Source organism: Erpetoichthys calabaricus, chromosome 1 (genome assembly GCF_900747795.2).
Source record: "Erpetoichthys calabaricus chromosome 1, fErpCal1.3, whole genome shotgun sequence".
Taxonomy (NCBI): domain Eukaryota; kingdom Metazoa; phylum Chordata; class Cladistia; order Polypteriformes; family Polypteridae; genus Erpetoichthys; species Erpetoichthys calabaricus.
Window position 1 is genome coordinate 82,848,945 of NC_041394.2, and position 21,389 is coordinate 82,870,333.

General features: G+C 37.6%; 1 protein-coding gene across 1 annotated transcript in view; it reads left to right on the forward strand.

The window, feature by feature from the left end:
• Window positions 1-21,389, forward strand: part of bbs1 (Bardet-Biedl syndrome 1) — a 71,201-nt gene that overhangs the window by 14,074 nt on the left and 35,738 nt on the right. Inside the window, exons 3-7 of the mRNA XM_028803014.2 lie at window positions 3,022-3,056; window positions 15,677-15,949; window positions 16,566-16,612; window positions 16,896-16,934; window positions 18,400-18,472. Coding sequence (XP_028658847.1) covers window positions 3,022-3,056; window positions 15,677-15,949; window positions 16,566-16,612; window positions 16,896-16,934; window positions 18,400-18,472 — 467 coding nt within the window. The remainder of the gene's footprint in view (window positions 1-3,021; window positions 3,057-15,676; window positions 15,950-16,565; window positions 16,613-16,895; window positions 16,935-18,399; window positions 18,473-21,389) is intronic.

The window sequence follows — 21,389 nt, forward strand, 5'->3', positions numbered from 1 at the left end:
GTAAACAAAAAAAAAAAAAAAGATAATGAAGTTTAAATCTGGTCAAGAGCTTTTTTACATTGATTAAAACAAATACTAAGGTTGCACTATGAAATGTTACAAATGCCATTAAATGTTAATTGAATAAGTGTTGCAATCTATTGCAGACAGTATACAAAACAAATGCTAAAAACAAACATTAAATAAACAAAGTAAAAGGAGCATCAATGTGGTCTTTTATAAACAATTGTCCATTAAAGTAACACACAAACAGATCATTAACACACTTTCTTCAGTACTCACTGTACACCCTTTAGAGCCATTTTGTTGCCAGATTTGAGTGCTTTCTTTTTCTCATTAAGGAAAGTTTTCAGATCCTTAGTAATCTAGGGATTGTTGTTTGGATAGCTGCAGACTGTTTCTGTGTAAAGTAAGGTCAACACAGAAGGTAATATATAGTCTATGATGCAGTGACAGAGTCCCTCAGCATCATCCCTATGTGTCTTGCATGTCATCTCCCAGTCCGTCTGTTGGAAGCAGTCATTCAGAACCATTTCAGCCTCTATGTATCTCTATATATCTATATGCATAAATAAAATGTTTTATATACACATGAAATTCCTAAAGCATCCATCCATCCATCCATTTTCCAACCTGCTATATCCTAACACAGGGTCACGGGGGTCTGCTGGAGCCAATCCCAGCCAACACAGGGCACAAGGCAGGAGCAAATCCTGGGCAGGGCGCCAGCCTACCACAGGGCACACACACGCACACACTAGGGACAATTTAGAATCGCCAATTCACCTAACCTGCATGTCTTTGGACTATGGCAGGAAACCCACGCAGACACAGGAAGAACATGCAGACTCCACACAGGGAGGAACCGGGAAGCGAATCCAGGTCTCCTAACTGTGAGGCAGCAGCGCTACCACTGCGCTGCCCTTTCCTAAAGCATGGATATCTTAAATTAATAAATGGCAAGATAGAAGTGAAAAACAAAATTCTACTTACAGGTTCTAATTGTGTTAGGTCAGCTACCTGTCAAGCTACTCTGTGTGCACCACATAATGCAATTATAATAAAAGTATGCTATTCTTGAGATTAAAAGATATATCTAATATTGGCAAGGAGATCATTCCAAAGTTACCGAAAAGCTCTGCCTCTTACAGTAGTTCTAGTTATACTTGGAAGAGTAGGCATTTCAAAACAGGATCTAAGCTTCACTAGAAGCCAGCATAATGATTTAATTACTGGAACTGTAGACTTTTTTAATCATTAAATTCTTCTATTAATGATCTTTATTAACTTATTAACTGTTTTATTAATACAGAATGATTTCAACAACTTACCAATGAAGTGAAACAGTAGGGAATTCTGCTTGGTACAAAATAAATGATCTTTTTAGACTACTGAGATAATTTTCCAGTAGAAAACTGATCTGAGAAATATTGTGTGTGGACATAATGCAACCAAACCTAAATAGTTTCAAAGACAGTACTTCAGTTTCATGTGGGTTTAAAGTACAGCGTTTTCAATATTGCTTTGCAATTTGTAGAATTAACTACTAAAATGACTTTTATCCTTTTGTTAAGAACAATTAATTTTCAATCCTCTACTGTTACACTGCAGTAAAGTGACTGATGTAATTTGAGAAATATCATTTGGTTTTATTGATTAATACTTCTGACTCTCCCAAGCATGTTTCCCATATAAATAGAAAACCAAATTGGTCCCAGCAGAAACAATGGAGTACTGTTGTCAAACTTCTACAGAAGACTAAATTGTCAAGCCTCTGTAGTAGTTTATTTATAGTCCATAGTATAAAAAAGCCAAACTTGAATAAAAAAGAAGACATTCTCTGCGTTGCAGAATATTATGTTGCATTCATGCGCCTTGGGACAGATGGGAAATTTTAATGTGAATGCCCTTTAAAGTGAGAGCTCCCAGTGGGACAATTTGAAAGATACCCAAAATGGCAGAGTTATCATCCAACATTAACCTTTCACCTCAGTGTAAGATTAAAAAAAAAAAAAAAAAATTACCAGCTCAGGAAGAAATAGGATTTTTGTTTTCAAATTGTATTTAGAGTGATTACGCATATAAAACATTTAGTTTGCTTTTTAATTTGATTAAAACAATAAAAAAAATGTTTTGTGGAGGTAGCAACCTATCAACAGTAACATACTGTACATTTATCCCAAAGCACAGACCGTAAATTCATTTAAGTACAGCAAAGTTGGAAAAATGAAACCTTACAAGTGGAGCTCCAAAAAATTGCCATAGCATGTAAACACAGTATTCAAATATGATTTATAGCACAAGTTTAAACTATTTTTGTGCGGACACTGGACCTGCCATTAGTGGCAACATAACCATTTCAAGGTTTTCAGTGCAAGGTCAGGAGGAATAACTTAATCTGAAAAGCAGTTACACTGTTTGACACATAGAAGTTCAAGAGAATGGAAAAAGCAGTGTATATCAAAAGTGTAATGAGCTCTGCAGTTTGTAAGTAAGAAGAAATTCATTAACCCAGAGTGAATGCTTGGCAATCTATTTTGACTCCATGCTATGTTTCCCTTTAATTAAAGGTTTTTAGCATTTGGTTTCAGTTTTATACACACACATGTTTCATTTAGTTCAGTAACCACTTCAGTCCACACAGACGTTTAGTGTCAACTTCCATATGTCCCATAGAAACGGTGCCTTTGCCTTTCTCTCTAATCTGTTTCTTTCTGTTGTACTTGCAAATGTGGTGATTGGTTAAGTGGCCACTTCTTTGCTTGCATGTTTTCTACTTGCTTTGTGGTTTTCTCTAAAAAAACTTCTTAAATTTTAAAGATGCTTACAGTTGTGGTGTTAATGTACCAGCTATTCCCCATCTCCCAGCAATGTATAACCATTACTCTCTGAGTTAAAATATTTTGCTATTTATTCTGTGTGGTAATAATTTTACACAAAATATGTTTTGTTTCCATGAAAATTTCTGTAATAAGTTATTTGTGTCTTTTATTGTTAAAGTTACTTGTTCTTATTTCACAGCACTTGCGGACCTGAATGGAGATGGAGAAAGTAAGGTAAGATAAGTGTAAGCTACTACTAAACTCTTGAAAAGTGATTTGTATTAATGAAGTGACTACTCTGCTCTTTCAGTGTAGTAAGTATCGTTAATAAGCCAGACTCACTTTGTTCTTATTTCTACAATTATGTCCTTGGAGCAGAGAACTTCATGACAGGACAGAGACAACCGTGCATGAGGCAGAGAGAATGGCTCTTGGCATTTTTACTGATTTGAACTGGTTTAGATGACCTGCCTTTTATAATCTATAAACCATCTATTTTCTGAACCTGTTCCTTTTCTCACAGAGTTATGCTGGGCCAAACTGATAGTTAAAAAATCTAACATGTACATTTTTAGGCGGTGGGTGGAATCCAGCGTTCCTGGAAGAGAACTATGGACACCCACATAGACAGTGAAAGCGCCAAGAACTGAACCCCAATTCTTTGGAGCTGTAACTCATCAGCTCCACCATGTTTCCTGTGTAAGCATTTCTGTGGCCAGTAGTGCTAGACAAATACTTAATCTACAGTTGAAATCAGAAGTTTACATACACTTAGGGTGAATTCTTTAAAACTCGCTTTATAATCTGTCCATAAATTTTATACTAACAAACTGTATATTTGTCATATTGTTTAAGACATCTGCTTTGTGCAGGGCAAAAGTAATATTTTCCAACAATGTTCACAGATTATTTAACTTTTTTATAACACAATTACAGTGAGTCATAAGTTTACAGTTTGTTAATTGTGCCTTTAAATAGCTTGGAAATTTTTTTAAAATGTTGTCAAGCATTTAGGCAATTAGACAATTAGCTTCTGCTGGCCAATTAGCCTAATTGGAGTCAACATGTAGATGTATGCTAAGGCCTACCATTTGGTTGACATAATGGGCAAAATCTAAGGAAGTCAGCGAAGACCTCAGAGAAAAAAAATTGTGGACCTTCACAGTTCATCCTTACAAACAATTTCCAAATACTTCAAGGTTCCACATTCATCTGTACAAATAATAAGGTTTCAAGGTTTCTTTATTTAGTCTTATTTACACAAGAACACATGAAGTTTGCCTTCTCGGTTGCATCTAGTAGCAGAAAGAAATTAAACAAAACCAACAGAGACAAGACAGGTTAAGGCAAAGCAGTTTGAAAGTGCATATTTACACAAAAGTGGTTATAAGGTACCTATCAAACTTAGACTGTTTTTCTCTGATATTCCTTATTAAAAAGTTGTATTGCATTAGGAAGAAAGGAATTTTCAAAGCAACTATCCTTCCTGATTTACTCAAGTTAAGTTCTACATGTAATGGATGTCTATCATCATTTGAGATGATTTCCAGTTTCTTTGACATTGTCCTTTGACACACACCTGCCAGACCATCTACATCAGCCCCAATAATTTTAGCAGCATGCTTGGTAATTTACTGGAGCTTTTTTAAATTTTAGTTTGTCAGACTACTAAATCATGCAATGAAACTGAAACTGATAACAGACTGGTTCATACTGCGATAAAAAAGGACAACATGAGGTCCTTCTCTACTTTAAATAGTTTGAGTTTATGGAGGAGAATACGCCCTGATTGCATTTAGAGAATATTTGTTTGTATTTATATTCCAGTTAAGATTGTTTTCTAGGTTAGTTCCTAAGTATTTATATTTAGTCACTGTTTCTACCTCCTCCCACTGAAAAATGTCCTGAAGAATCCAAGATTGAACTGTTTGGTCATAATGGCCATCACTATGTTCGGAGATAAAAGGGTGAGACTTATAAGCCAAAGAACACCATCTCAACAGTTAAGCATGGGGGTGGAAGCATCATGTTGTGGGGATGCTTTGCTGTAGTAGGGACTGGTGCACTTAACAAAATAGATGACATCATGAAGAAGGAAAATTATGTAGATATACTGCAGCAGCATCTCAAGAGCTCAGCAAGGAAGTAGAAGCTCAGTCACAAATGGGTCTTCCAAATGGACAATGGCCCCAAACATACCTCCAAAGTTGTGGCAAAATGACTTAAGGACAAGAAGGTCATGGTATTGTGCTCAATCCAATTGAAAATTTGAGGACAGAACTAAAAAAGCATGTGCGTGCAAGGAGGCCTATGACCTGTCACAGTTACACCAGTTTTGTCTCGAGGAATGGGCCAAAATTCCAGCAACTTATTGTAATAAGCGTGTGGAAGGTGACCCAAAATGTTTTGCTCAAGTTAAACAATTTAAAGGCAATGCTACCAAATGTTGACAAAGTATACAGTATGTAAACCTGTGACGCACTGTTCTGATATAGTCAATAAAAACTGAAATACTCTGTGGTCTGTGAACATTGTTGGAAAAAATTACTTTTGCCCTGCACAAAGGAGACATCTTAAACAATATACCAAATTTATAGTTTGTTAATGTTAAATCTGTGGAGGGCTTATAAAGTGAGTTTTAAAAAATACACCCTATGTGTATTTAAACCTCTGACTTCAAGTAATATTCCAGGTGTACAAAATAGTGCCATAATGGCAGCAACAACTTCATGTCTTTCCAAATAATCTATTTATAGATAAAGTTGAAGTTTTGTCTGTCTGATATAACATTGTATTTCTACAAAACTTTGCTGTAATTTTCAGTATAGTGTAACTTTGATTACAGGCTAAAAGAATTTTAGTTTTTCCATATATAAACATATAAAAAAATAAAAACTCAGACTCACTATAAGTTGCCATTTTCTATGGACCTTTTGTGTCTTCTAATCTCAATATCATGAAAAAAATCAAAACATCATATTGATGTGATTTGTTTTACTTCAAAAGAATTGGAAATAATTTAGTAACAAAACAAAGCCAATTGCAGGTATTTACTGTATCTTGACCACAATAATTATTGAGAATTTTTAATTATTTAGCAAAAAAGAATGGGATTTTTTTTACATTTTCTACTCAGTAACTCTGACAGCTTATTATATCAAAAATCCATTCCCTCTTTACTGAATTTTCATTTTGTAAGATAAAATAATTCAAATAATAAATGAGCGAATGACCCATTTAAGTTCAAGTTCAAGTTTATTGACTTGGCACAGCAAGGAAACACGTTTCCCTGTTCAATGAAATTCTTTCTTTGCTATCCACACCAAATGCCAAAACCAACGTATAAAGATAAACATAAATAATAAGTAGCAGATAGATCATAAGTAACAGAGGCAGCAGAAAGTATAGAAACAGAATAGAAGTATAAAGTGTAATTGTACAGGTAGGTGTGTGATGGACAAGTCAAATACAGTTGTGTGAGGTAGATAGAATGAGGTGAACCATGGTTATAAAATCCAATCAGTTATTTAGGAGTCTAATGGCCTTGGGAAAGAAAATGTTCTTTAGCCTGGAAGTTCTGCATTTCATACTTCTATACCTCCTGCCTGAGGGTAGAAGTGTGAACAGTTTGCGTTTGGAGTGGGTGGGGTCCCTGAGGATTGAGGCAGTTCTCCTTCGGACTCTGCAGTTGTAGATGCTCTGCAAAGAGGGCAGTGGGGTCCTGATGATCTTCTCAGCAGTCTTCACCACTCTCTGCAGGCGTTTGCAGTCCATAGCAGTAGTGTTGCCATACCACACGGTGATGCAGCTGGTCAAGATGCTCTCAACAGTGTAGCTGTAAAAGTTGCCGAGGATCTTAGTCGACATACCAAACTTCCTCAGCCTCCTCAGAAAGTACAGCCGCTGCTGGGCCCTCTTGACCAGCTGTGTGTGTGGTGTTAAGTGTCCAAGAGAGGTCCTCACTGATGTAGACGCCCAGGTATTTAATGCTGCTCACCCTCTTCACTTCAATCCCTTGGATGAACAGTGGCCAGTGAGGTCTCCTCTCCTTCCTCATGCCCACTATCATCTCCTTCATCTTGTCTGTGTTGAGGGTGAGGTTGTTGTCCTTGCACCATGACGCCAGACTGTCCACCTCCCTCCTGTAGGCAGCCTCATCCCCACCAGTGATGCATCCTATCACTGCGGTGTCGTCTGCAAACGTTAGGATGATGTTCTCTTTGTGGGAGGCGACACAGTTGTGGCTGAACAGGGTGTAGAGGATGGGGCTGAGTCCGCATCCCTGTGGGGTGCCTGTGTTTTGTGATAATGGTGGCTGAAGTCCTATTTCCAATCCTGACAGACTGGGGCCTGCCAGTCAGAAAGTCTAAGAGCCTAAACCCCACCCTCTGTGACTGGCTAAGTGCAGACAGTTTATGGGGGATAACCGTGTTAAAGGCAGAGCTGTAGTCAACAAAGCGCATCCTGACTTAGGAGTCATTGTTCTCCAAATGGGAGAGGGAATAATGTAGTGCGGCCGCAACGGCATCTGAGGTGGACCTGTTGGTATGATAGGCATACTGCAGGGGGTCCAGAGTGTCCGGTATGCTGCTCTGAATGTGGGCCAGCACCACGCTCTCAAAACACTTCATGATGATTAGAGTGAGTGCTACCGGCCTGTAATCATTCAGGCAGGTGGGTGGTCTTTTTTTAGCAAAGGGGACAATGATTGTAGTCTTAAAGCAGGACGGAATGATGCTCTGACTGAGGGAAAGATTGAAGATGGAGCAAAGAACATCGGCCAGCTCGTTGGCACATGCTCTGAGAGCCCGACCAGGGATGTTGTTTGGTCCAGCTGCCTTACGGGGGTTGATCTTCCTTAGTGCTTTGTGTACCTGACTTGAAGAGACCATTGGGGGACCGTTGGGGGGTTGGGTGGTCAAGGTGTGTGTGTGCCTCCACTCTGTGCTGTTGCTGGATGTCTCAAAGTGGGTGTAGAAAGTGTTGAGATCATCCGGCAGACTGTCTGTGGAGCTGATTGTGCTGATGGTGGTCCTGTAGTCTGTGACGTGCTGTAGGCCCTGCCACATACTTCCAGAGTCAGCAGTAGAATAGAAGCCCTCCAGCTTCTCTATGTACTGCCTCTAGGCTGCTGTGATGGCTTTTCTTAGTCCGTACTTCACAGCTTTGTACTCCATCTCAGTGCCTGAGCTAAATACAAGAGAGCAGGCACGTAGCATGTGGTGTACCTGACTGTTTATCCAGGGCTTCTGGTTGGGGAACTTCCTGACTGGTGTTGTGGGCACAATGTTGTCAATACAGGTGCTAATGTACCCAGTCACGTACTCAGCATAGTCATGTATGCTGATAAGAGTCCTCCAGAGTGGCTGCAACCCTAAACACATCCCAGTCTGTCTGGGCAAAACAGTCCTGCGGGGTGCTCTCAGTTTCTGGGGTCCAAAGTTTAACTTGCTTAATAATAGGGTTTGTTTGTTTCAGCCTTTGTCTGTAGGCTGGGTACAGGGACAGAGAGATGTGGTCTGAGTGTCCAAAGTGGGGGCAGGGTGCAGCCCTGTATGCACTGCTGTAAACATGATCCAGTGTGTTCTTCTCAGGTGGGAATGTTCACGTGTTGATGGTATTTAGGAAGTACAGTCCGTAAATTGCATTGATTAAAGTCGCCAGCTGCAATAAAAACAGCATTGGAATTTATGATGAGATCTGTGCCTGAGCTGGAGTATGTGTACCACTCAACCCTCATTTGTCTTTCAGTGATTGATTAGTATGTTATAAACTACATACAGTATTTTATATTATTGATTGATTAGTATGTTATAATCTACAAACTTTATATTATTTCAATATTATTTCTAAACTATTGAAATATTTATTATTACAGGTAAAATTCCATTATAACAAACTCCCAGGAACCAAAAAAATATCTCTTTGTAATGAATATTTCGTTATAATGAGATTCTGTATTTGTTACTATAGTGCTTTCTTTAACTTGTATCCAGGCGTTTGCAATCATTTCAATAGCTTCTTTCGCGTTACTTTTAATCACCTCCTGCCTACAAGTTAGGCTGACGAGAATTTTTTCTTGCGATAATACACTTTCAGGGTGCGAATGATGCCCAAATCCAATGGCTGAAGCGCTGCTGTGGAATTGGGTGGGAGGTATTCAAAGCGAACATTATCTGAATGTGAAAGCATGTTGTGGGCAGCACAGTTATCAGTCAGGAGCCGAATCATTATTTCTTCTTCATATTGTGATGTTTCTGAACTCTTTTGAGACCCCCCCCACTCCCCACCCAACGGGAACGACATGCTGAAGTGTGTCCTGAAGTGTGATTGCAGTGTCTGTGGAAGATTGTCCATTGCTGGGGCAGGGCAATAGGAGGCTCGCATTGCTGCAGTGAAGCGCCACAGAAGCAAATCATAAAAGATCGGGGTCGCGATATAAGTCCCTGTCTTGCACCCCAAAACACGAGGTTTAGTGTCAGTACTTTAGCAAAACCAGCTTTATTCAGCTTGAAACAGGAACGGCACAGTTATTTATTGTAGCATGATCTGCCACTCTGCTATACACAGACATAGCAGTCAGGCAGGATCGTGGCCAGGTCAGTGATCAAGTAATCCTGTTACAGTATCTGCATTTACAATTTACGTGCTCCTAACCTTGCATCGCCCATCGAGATCTTTTCTGTTTACTTTGGCGGAGAGATGCAGCATATCTGTGAGCCTGCTATTGACCCGTACAGATGCGGAGATCGCACTTCGGGACACTCTTCGGCTTGCTGTCTAGTTGGGGGAGGTCCCAAGAGAGTTTACAAACCTCACATTTTCTTGAATGAATGCCGCATTAATAGGAATGTTTCTTGAACGAGCATCACTGAACCACATAAAAACGGCTTTTTCGACATCTTCAAATGCGGCAGTTCACATACGTTTGCAACCCGAGATTTTTCTACTTTTTTTGCTGTCTTTCAAGAAAGTTGACAGTGTCAATGGCGAAATTCCGAATTCACTGGCAACATCTTTTTTCTTTTTGCAGCAATCGAGGGCTGCAAAAAATTAGTTTGTTTTTTTTTCTCTAATATGAACTGTTATCGTTTTTTCGTGTCTGAGGTTTCTATAGGAGGGTGAGAATGAGTTAAATTCCAATGGATGTTTTTCAAATGTTGACAAGCAATAAGTAAAAGGTATCACTGAAAACCACACGAAACAAAAAAGGCAAAAAAAAAAACAGTACAAGGAAAGTTCGAAGAAAGAAAAAAAAATTACAGTGTTTCTGTTTGGGGATCGTTGTGCACAACTGAGCTGCGGCCACAGAACTAACTACTCTGTGGATGATTCATTCAGGCATTTCAAGGTCTTTTGTGCACTTCGTTATAATGAAAGTATCTGCTGAATGTACTTCGTAGTAATGAGATTTCTATAGACTCCTGTCATATGAGGAAGCTGTCAGGACCATAAAAATACTTCGTTGTAATGAAAATTTCATTGTAAAGATATTCGTTATAATGGAATTTTACCTACATTGTATGAATTATTCTTTGTAAAATTACTTGTATGTATCTAAATCTTGCACTTGATTTCACAGTAAAATCTTGCTAAGGCTTAACAAGCCAAGAAGCACTAGATGCTAAAAATGACTAAAAAATACATTATTTTCTGCCACCACGGGAAATTTGTGTCAGATCTTATATTTTACGCATTTAACTTACATTTTACCTTCTGTGTGAGGCTGGGTTGAACAGTTGTTTTAATATAGTATTTTATTAATTGTATGTTGCTTTCAGCATTAGATAGTGGTCACAGCATAACTTTTCATGGTTTGTGGAAATCTTTATTTTTGTGCTGTGTTCATATGGTTTTTCTTCATCTTCTCATTTCTTTCTACATTCCAAATACATGCTTTTTAGGTAATTGGTGACTGTAAATTGGTCCATTATGAATAAATATTGGTATGTGCATGAATGGCTTATATAATAATAATAATAATAATTCATTACATTTATATAGCACTTTTCTCAGTACTCAAATGTCCAATGCTGGTTTGTGCCTTGCTCCTATTTCACCTGCTGCTCCCTTTGGCCCAGTAATAAAAAAACAATGTTCAGAAAATTAATGAATGGATATTTTTTTTACCAAGAAAATAAACAAACACGTGTAACCATAGAAATTGGTGTTTGTGTAGCTGTTTCCTACGAGGAGGTAACTATTAACCCGCTGTGGAATCTTAAATTACTAGTTGAATTTGGAACAGTTTAATTAAGAGCCACACCATGTGTGCTGTATAATTTTCCAATAATACAGATTTACACTGGATAAACTATGTAGTATTTCAGTTTTATCTTATCCTAGTCTATGTTTATGATACTCAAAGGTCTTTTAAATTTTACTTTTACTTAAATATATTTATTAGCTAACTGTATAGTATTTTGCAAGGCAGTAAGAATGATATTGCTGGAAAAATCTATCTGTCGACTGATAACTTAGGGAGGTAAAATGGTTAGTGCTACTGGCTTGCAGCTCCTTGGTTCCGATTACAGCTCTGGCACTGGTCGGAGCTTGTACATTTTCCTTGTGTCTGTGCAGGTTTTCTAAGAGTACTCTAGTTCTCCTTCAATATCCCAAACACATGCATGTTTGGCTGACTGAACTTGCTTTGTCAGTTAGTGTTCCCTTGTGCCCAATATTGCCTATATCGTATTATTCTATTCTTGAGTCTGTTTTGGAATAAATGGATTCAGAATTAATGACTTTGTAAATTAACCAAAGAATAACGATTTGTAAGTGAAACATACAAGTTAAACAGTCAGCATTAGTAATAATTCAACTTTTTGGAGGATGGGGATTAGGCTATGTAGCGACAAAAGTACCTATTTTTTCTCATTCTATGCTGACTATACTGTTCTGAGATTTTATTGGCTGTTTTAGTTGTAGAAAAGCCCAATAAGTATAAATATGTTAGGTCTGGTTGAAGTTCTCATTTGAGAGGATCCCATCTTTCTATCTTAATAGTGAAAAATGACTCCTAAAATACAAAGCAGGTTAATCTGGATTGTTCTATACATTTTGTTAGCTGGAATGTCATGGATCTCGGTAATAATCATAAACCGACAGAAGAGCGCTTTCATGCCTTTCCTCCTTGAGAGCAGAGATAGTATTTTTATAGAAGACTTACTTAAACAGTAAAGATCAATCTCCGCTGAAGAAGGTCATAATTCAGGTTACATGTACTATTGGAATGTTTATTTTAAAATTTCATCATTTATTTTTTCATTAGTTAGTGTACAAAATAAAATTAGAAGACACCTTTGGGGAAATAAATTCCTTCATTCATTTATTTTAACATCACTTGTATTCCAGTACAAGGTAAAAAACTATCTTGATAATAACAAGTGCAAGACAACAGCAGACAAACAGTGTGGTACACCAGACTGCCAAAAGGCACATACATACATACATACATACATACCCCAATACTCACTCACTGACTCACTCACTGTTGGCCAGGAATGTAACAGCATCAGTAAACACTGCACCACCGTACATCAACTACTCATTCAGATAAAAAAAATATTAACCATCTCCCAGTATCTCTGTGGGTTTCTTGATGAGTTCTCCATTTCTTCTCTCACACCCTAAATACATACATGTTATGGTAAGTGGAGACACTAAATTGGCACATTATGAGCTGGTGTGAATGTAAATGCGCCCTGCAATGGACTAATGTCCTGTTTAGGATTTCTTCATGCATAAGGTTTCTGCATGCACCCAGTTCTGCCAGTAGGACATGTTAGTGCTGGGTGGTATGACCAAAATTCTATATCACGGTATTTTTCTAAATTATATCGGTTTCACAGTATTGGACGGTATTTTTTTTCCCATGCATGAGTGGATGTTAACCACATTTTCCACTGCAATTACTGGCTAAGAATAACCTATTCCACTGTCATGAGAATTGTACATCCATCCATCCATCCATTTTCCAACCCAGTGAATCCGAACAAAGGGTCACGGGGGTCTGCTGGAGCCAATCCCAGCCAACACAGGGCACAAGGCAGGAACCAATCCCGGGCAGGGTGCCAACCCACCACAGAGAATTGTACATTGTACAACAAAACATTTTAATGTGCACACAAGTATTAATACATTTTTGCATGGCCCCATAAAGTGATAGTTTTCAAGGGAGAGGCACTAATGAAGAGAAGGAATCACATTGCATGACAGATGCAGTCAAAATATAGACCCTTTTTATTGAACAAATTTTGCAAACAACTTAAACTAAAATTTTGACAACATATTTTCAACCATCCAAAGAGGCATTTAGACTTAGTAAAATATCCAGAGGTGCTTGTCAAAAGTTGTATTGCACTGAACATGTCTTAGAAAAGGAATAAATAGTAAATATTTTTTATAAACCAATTACACTTTATTAATGTGATCAATCTCTGTCCACTGACACGTTAAAGTGACTTTTTAAACAACTTTACCATCATTAAACTGCATAATATTTAAACTAATAAATAACAACAATACAATAAATAATAGTGCAGCTTCCAGTAATAATACTATTACTTCCAAGACTTCAAAGCCCAGGTGCATTACACAGTATTCACCAAATTAAAATAAAACAAAACAAATGCAACTTGGTGATAACATCTTTACCAACTGAACCATCATTAAGGCAAACTGCATTAATATGGACCTTGCTTCAAGCTAAGCTATATACATAAATAATAAAAGTGCAACTTGCATTTATTATGCTATTTGTGTTATAGCCCTACGGAAGCATATTAGGGCCACAGTGAAGAAAAAAAAAAACTATATATCGAGATTAAAGTCGACATTTCCACTTTATTCTCATAGTTTATTTTGTCATTAAAGTAGAATGTCATAAACTAAACTTCATCCTAAAATCAATGTTTAATTTACTAGATTTTCTCAAATCCCGTCATAAGTTAATGTAGCACATTAAATGCTTAATGTTAAGTGTTCCCCAACCCAGTTGTTAATCGCTGTACGCGCTTCTTAAACTGACTTCCTCTACACTAAGAGGAGGCGCCGGCAGCGATCGCCACACAGAATACATTCACTTCATGATATTCCTGCTCTCTGAAAATGTAGAATGCGAAGGTAAATTTTCATGATGAAATGCATTAAAGCAGGTATTAAACATGCACGGTAGTGCTGCTCCCTAGCAGTAAGGGGTCCCCAGCTGTACGTTCAGTGTAGAGAACTTTATGGCAGGAGTGACGAGGTTCCAAAAAACTGGATGTATGAATGGGTATCGCACAGGTTTAACTTAAATATTGTGTCAATATTGGGTTTGTGATCTGGTGGTCGGAGACACGAACACAGAATTCAATGCATGTTCTTCTGAGCGGGCTTTCTTTATTGCATGCGTGCGGTCTCTGTCTGATGTACAAACCCGCAATTCCTATCTTTCCTTTTTCTTTCTCCACATAACCAATCACCACACGATAAACATGTTTGTGAAATTAAACATAGTTATAAACTTAGACCACAGAGTGTTCAGTACTTTAAAAAAATCTTCATTATACATGTTTAGTTATGCCATCCATTCAGGGTTGTGCCCATCCCAGTAAGCATTGTGTGCGAGGCAGGAGCAAATCCTGAACGTGGCACCAGCACATCGCAGGTTGAATACGAGCAATGCATATACTAGCAGGGTTAATATAGCATAACAAAACCTCACATCCTACATGACTTTGAAAGAAAACTGAAGCACGCAGAGTAAACCCACCAGAAAAACATGCAAATTCAAAGCAAGGAACAACCGGGACCCCATTGCTGCGAGGCAGCAGTGCAACCTCCACGCCACCATGCCCCCACATGATTAATACATGCTTTAATGCATTTCATCATTGAAATTATATCAAGTATTTATCTTAGCATTCTAAATGTTCAGGGAACAGGAATATCATTAATGTATTCTGTGTGCTGCCTGCACCTCCTTTTAGTGCAAGAGGAAGTCCGTTTAAGAAGCACGTAGCAATTAACATGGCTACGGGAACACTTAACACAAAGCATTTAATGTGCTACATAACTTATGATGGGGTTTGAGAAAATCTAGTAAATTAAATATTCATTTTAAGATGAAGTTTAGTTTACGATGCCCTACTTTAATAACAATTTACGAGAATAAAGTCAACATGTCGACTTTAATCTCATCCTAAACGTCGAGATTAAAGTGGAAATGTCGAGAATAAAGTCAACATGTCGACTTTATTCTCATCATAAACATCGAGATTAAAGTGGAAATGTCGAGAATAAACTCAGCATGCCGTCACACTATTACACAGTACTCGGGTACATAACACAGTGTTGAAAAAAATAAGTACAACTTGGCTTGCAGTATTATCCAGTAGTATAGAAACAGTATTCACACATTTGAACATAATGGTCCACATCCGACTTTTTAAATCCAAAGTATCTCCAGACAACAGATGTGACTCCATTTTCCAGCAAAAGTTCTTCTGTTTCATCATTTTCAACTTTATCGTCTGCTATAGCTTCAGTTTCAGAATGTTCTCTGCCCATTTTAACCCCGCAATACCTCCACTACCGCATGTACTCTATTGCACGCCTGTTTAGCGGTGTAGCAGTGAAAAAGGTCCCCCTTAAACAGTTTCCCGCTGTGCCACGTTCCGAACGTTGTTTATGCAATTTAAACCGGTGTTGCGGTATAAGAAAAATCCATATCATAACAAAAATAAAAAAATGGATTTCGGTATGAACCGGTATACCGCCCAGCACTAGGACAGGTACTGCCTTACTGTGACTCTGAACTGGATGATCAAGTTGAAAAATGAATCATTTATGGTCTTTCTTTTTTCCAAAAGCTGGTGGTGGGAGACTTGGGTTCCGGAGCCTCCAATATGAAGCTGAAGGTTTTCAAAGGAACAAGCTTGATGACTGAGAACACCCTTCTGGATTTACCAACTGGGCTGGTGGCATTTCACATGGACCAGAATGAGCCTCGTACTCCAGCTATTGCTGTGGCATCTGGACCCTTCATCTATGTATATAAGAACCTAAGGCCATATTTTAAGTTTACTCTGCCTCCTCTAGAAGTCAATGAATTAGAACAGGAGGTCTGGAGTCAAGCCCGTGAGGTAAATTTTTCATTTACTTGTTTAACAAAAATGGATTGTTTATATGTAAAGAAAAAACAATAAGCCATGCAAGATGGTTGTATCTACAGTTAGCTACAAACAATGTTGTTTATTTAGATAGATAGATAGATAGATACTTTATTAATCCCAAGGGGAAATTCACATACTCCAGCAGCAGCATACTGATACAAAAACAACATTAAAGAGTAATAAAAATGCAGGTAAAAACAGACAATAACTTTGAATAATGTTAACATTTAAGTAAGTAATTTAAGTAAGAAATATATTAGCTGTTATGAAAATAAAGGAATGAATGACTACAGTAATGGAAAAGCTAACTTTTCTGCCAGACCATCAAGAAGGAAGTAGAGACTGACAATTTTGGGTTACTTTAAAGTGTAGATCAAAAACTTATAAATCTGATTTCTTTGAAGGCATATATCTGTAGTATTAAATTTCTCAGTGAAGTGTTGTCCTGCATTTCATCCAAACTGTAAAATAACTGTTCATCTTGGATTAGGGCATCATGTGAAACATTTCATTTTCAGTTATGCTATGTAAGATTATATTTTCTACTTACTGTATATGTTTCTTTTGGTTTACTTTTGTTTTTTAGGATAAAATTGATCCAATGTCCCTAAAAGAAATGTTGGAAGGTATCCGGTAAGGTGATGCAGGGTTTGATTATTCTTTTTTTCCAATGTATTTTTAGAAGTGTAAAGTCATTTTCAAATATATACCAATATTTACTGTTACAATGACTACTTGACTTTTTTGAGTATATTCAAATTGGATTAATTTATTTTAAGATTCATAATATTTTTTGTAGATTGATGTATAATTTGCCAAATTTGGCTTTCTAAAAAATGAAATCACTGTTGTTATTCCAATAAATCTATTTCACACTGCTCACAAACTTTTTGGTGTACCTGCTTTTTCATTTCAGAAACAAAGCTCAAGTTCCACTGTCTGTCAGATCCTTAAAGTAAGTTTTAATGTTTCTTTGTAAGTAATGATGACAGTAATTAATAAAAACATAATGGCATCATTGACTCTCACTATGCATCATTCAGAATTCCACTATAACTTTATATATACAAACTTTATATATACAAATTCATAATCCTTGTTTATAATTATTAAATGAAACTGAACATAATTAAGTACATGTCTGTTAACTACAGTTTCTTATATTTAATGTGTCTTGAGGAGATGCTGGGTATTCTGAATAACACCCAAGAGAAAGTCTGTATTGAACAAAGAGGACCATTTTCAACATCTGATAGATTCTATCTGTAAAACATTGTGCTGATAAGAATTTTTTTGTCTCTAATGTGTGTAAAGGGTGGCATGGTGGCGTAGTAGTAGTGCTCCTGCCTCACAGTAAGGAAACCAGGTCTCATGCCCTGGGTTCTCCCTGTGTCCACATAGGTTACTTCCAGGTGTTCAGGTTTCCTCCCACAGTCCAAAGACATGTAGGTTGGGTGGCTGGCAATGCTAAATTGGCCTGTGGGTGTATGTGTGTATGTCTGTGTGTTCACCCTGTGATGGACTGGTGCCCTGTCCAGGGGTTGTGCCTGTCTTGTGCCCTTTGCTTGCTGTAATAGGCGTTAGCTTCCCTGCAACCCTGGCTTGGATAAAGCGAGTTTGAGAAAATGGGATGGATGTATGTATGTGAAGATGAGATTGTCCCATTACAATAGGGAGTCTACAAAAAGTATTAGTTCCCCGCCTTGGAACAGGCGGATCGTCCCATCTGGGATGCCATTGTGGAGACTGGCTCAGACACAGACAGGCAGACACGCTCATGTCACCCAACACACATTTATTTTCACTATTATTTACAATTACAATGCCATAAACCCCAATCTTCCCCAAAGTCCAGGCCAACCACTCTGCCTCTTCGGACCGCCTCCTTCTCTCTTTCTATCACATTGTCCTTGCTTCCACCCGACTCCAGCCTCGAATGAAGGGAGGCAGCCCCTTTTATCCATACCCGGATGTGTTCCAGGTGTGCACCGGCAATCCCGTGGTCACACCCCAGTGGCCCCCAATACAACCAGGGCGGACGCCCCCTCGCGGTCTGGAGGAGGAATGAGCCCTCCACCTGTCTTCCTGGGCGTCCCGGCCAGGCATAAACCCCGTCCGGGTGCCACACAGGCTACATAGATCCTGAAAAATACAATGTTGGCATGATATACAGTACAGTACAGTTTTAGAATGCCATGTTTTTTTCATTTTTTTTTTAACTTAAGAATTGTAAATGGAAAAAATGTGTTAACCATTTAAGTACTACCAAGTTAGATTTGTTGAAGTCTATTTATTTCAGAAATTTTAGATGTAGTTAAACCATAAAATGGTTTTATATTATACTGTAGTAGAGACATTTAGTGGACTGCAACAAACCCTTTAAATCTAGAGTTTTGATCATTTTATTTCATTTCTATTAGGTTCTTGATGCTTGAACATCAAGATATGGAGTCATTTGTTAATATGCACAAGCAACAACCAATCAGGCGACAGGTAATAATCACCTCCTCTTTGTTCCTTTTGCATTTCATTGATTAAATTGTTGCTGAAATTCTCAATTTTGAGCCTTTTTGTAGTGCTGCATAAAATATAACTCTTCTATAAAAGCACCATGGGTACAGTATGGTTCAGTCATGTACAAAGGATTTTAATTTGCAGCCTGTAGACATAATCTTGCGCTCTTGGGAGTTCTTTTTTAAGGTGTATATATTTTGATTGTCTTTGTTAGAAGTGATGTCACATCAAAGTTATTTTATTTATGTGACGATTTTGTCATTACTGTATTTTTAACCTTATAAACAAACTTTAGTTAAAAAAATAATAGTCAATGATAGGCATTACAAAAGAAATGTTTAGATGCCTCTTGCAGTACCTCCTTTTTGTTCTCATCTGAAACTTCCATCTGTGTTTATTTTCATTTGATGTGTGATTGTACTGTAACTTTTATTTAGTACTTATAATATTTATTTTTTCTGTCCACTGTACCCCATTGTTGTTATGCTAGTCATGAAAACATGATGCAGCACAAATTCTAACTACGTGCCTTTTTATCTCAAGTAAATACCTTTATATAATTGACTGACAAAAAAGCACTACAACAACAACATTAATTTATATGGCACATTTTCATACAAATAATGTAGCTTAAAGTCATTTACATGATGAAGAAAGAGAAAAAAGACAAAATAAATAAGAATTAAACTTAGGGAACACTAATTAACATAGGATAAAAGTAAGGTCAGATGGCCAGGGAGGACAGGAAAAAAAAAAAAAAAACTCCACACAGCTGGAGAAAAAATTAAATCTGCAGGGGTTCCAGGCCACTAGACCACCCAGCCCCCTCTAGGCATTCTACCTAGCATAAATGACCTCAGTCAGTCCTCATTGTATTCAGGGTTCTCATAGAAGAATTTGGACTTCTGGCCTTTAATCCATCAGTGTAGGATTACTAGAGCAACTGCTAAGATGTAAATAGCAACAAACCAGGAGATGTGTGTGTCTTTTGACAAATAACCTAGAAACAACAGATTTCTCAAGAGACTGTGATTTGCAATGAAAACCAGAGGTCTAAATTATTCCCGAAGTGAAGTGCAAACTGCAAGGAGTTGTTAACTAGAGTATTATTTTCCAACTAGAGCCAAAAGGCAATGACAGAGAATTGGATCAAGATGATAAAGCTATGAATTGTAGACAAGAATGCCAGAATCTAAATCACTAGATTATACTTGTTCACAGGTCAGATCTATAACCTAGGACTATGAGGTATAGGTACTGAGCTGAAATTTATAAGAGAGTCTTAGTAAACGGATTGTGGTGCTTCTTGGGAAGCAGTCTTTAGCAACCAGTCAAGGCCTTTATGCAACCATTAACCCCTTGCCAAGATTATCAGAAGACCATGTGATGGACTTAAAAATTTAATGGACAAAAATGTTCTCAGTCAAGGAAATGCAGTTAACACGTGCACGAACATAAAGCTTGAAAATTCATCTTTCAGAATATTAAACTGTCATAAACTGAAAAAAAAATTTCTAATGGGCCAGCACAGTTGTTGATTGAAATTGATGTGTAATGAGTTTACTGCCTCAAAAACTCTATCTCATTGATCATGAGGATAGAGCTTTGCAGAGACAACCTAAATAATTGTGGTGCTGAAAGAAGGGACTGATAAGGATATTCTAATTAATTTGTTCTCACATATTTTACTCAAGCACCTCTAAACTTTGACCTTGAGATTTTGAGGGCACATAAGCCATGTGAATTCAACCGGTCCTCCCCTTCTTACTATTACGTTTGAGGTTTCAGACTGCTAACTTGTTCTGAAAGAGGTGCATTATGTTCAAAATACACTGTCTCGATTGGTCCTTCAGCCTTTATTAAGCTAGTGTGTTCAAGTTGTGGCTGAACTTATGATCATTTCCTTTCAGGCTGGAGACTCGCTAAATAATGTTATTGTTGTCTAAGGAGTGTTTCTGGATTCTGTCTTTATTTCCTTTCAAATATTTAATAGACTATAAGGTTAGATACAATGTATATGCACCTGCAGTAATTTGGTGTTTTAATGTACAGTAAGTACGGTGTCCTGAAATGGTATTGCCTCTTAATTTAATTGTTTCTGATCTCCAAACAAATTTAGTACTATGCAAAAGACAACCCGAATAAGCACAATACACTATTTTAAAATGAAATGTTAACCCAAAGGTTTTGGGGATAATCAATGTATTTTTTTGAATGCCGACATCAGCTCAGCTGAGAGAAGCTTGCAGTTCCTTAAGATTACTTATAATGTCTCCAAGGCAACTTACAACATTTGAGATACAAGTGATTACATTTCTTTTGTTTTTCCATTTGCAGCACAAGCCCTTGAAGAGACTTTTATGGTCGCACAGTGTCAGTAGCAGGATTTGAACACTCAACCTTCGGGTTTGAAGTCTAAAGTTGTAACCACTACACACTGTTGGAGTAATTTTTCTAGGTCAGACACTCCTGGGCAGATTTACCACTGTTCCAAGTTTTATCCACTTGGAGATAATGGCGGCTCTTATGGTGGCTCACTGGAGTCCCAGGGTTTTAAGAGATTGCTTTGTAACCCTTTCCCATCTCCTTTCAGTAACTTTCTCTCTCAGGTCATCTGGAATTTCTTTTGATTGAGGCACCTTGTGGTGCTTGTTGAGGCCTTTTAGCTACCTTCACATTGCTGTAAAGGTTCTGTTTAAGTGATATTTAGATACAATAGAGTTGGCAGCAGTCAGTTTTGAGTGCGTCTAGTCTAATTTAACCTTTCATCTTTTAAATTTAGTTCATTAGTTGATTGAGTGTCTTGGGGGGAATTTCTTTTTCACATGGGTGATATAGGTAGTGTTGATCTTTTTTCCTTCAATAAATCAAATGATCCTTTAAAAGTTATTATGTT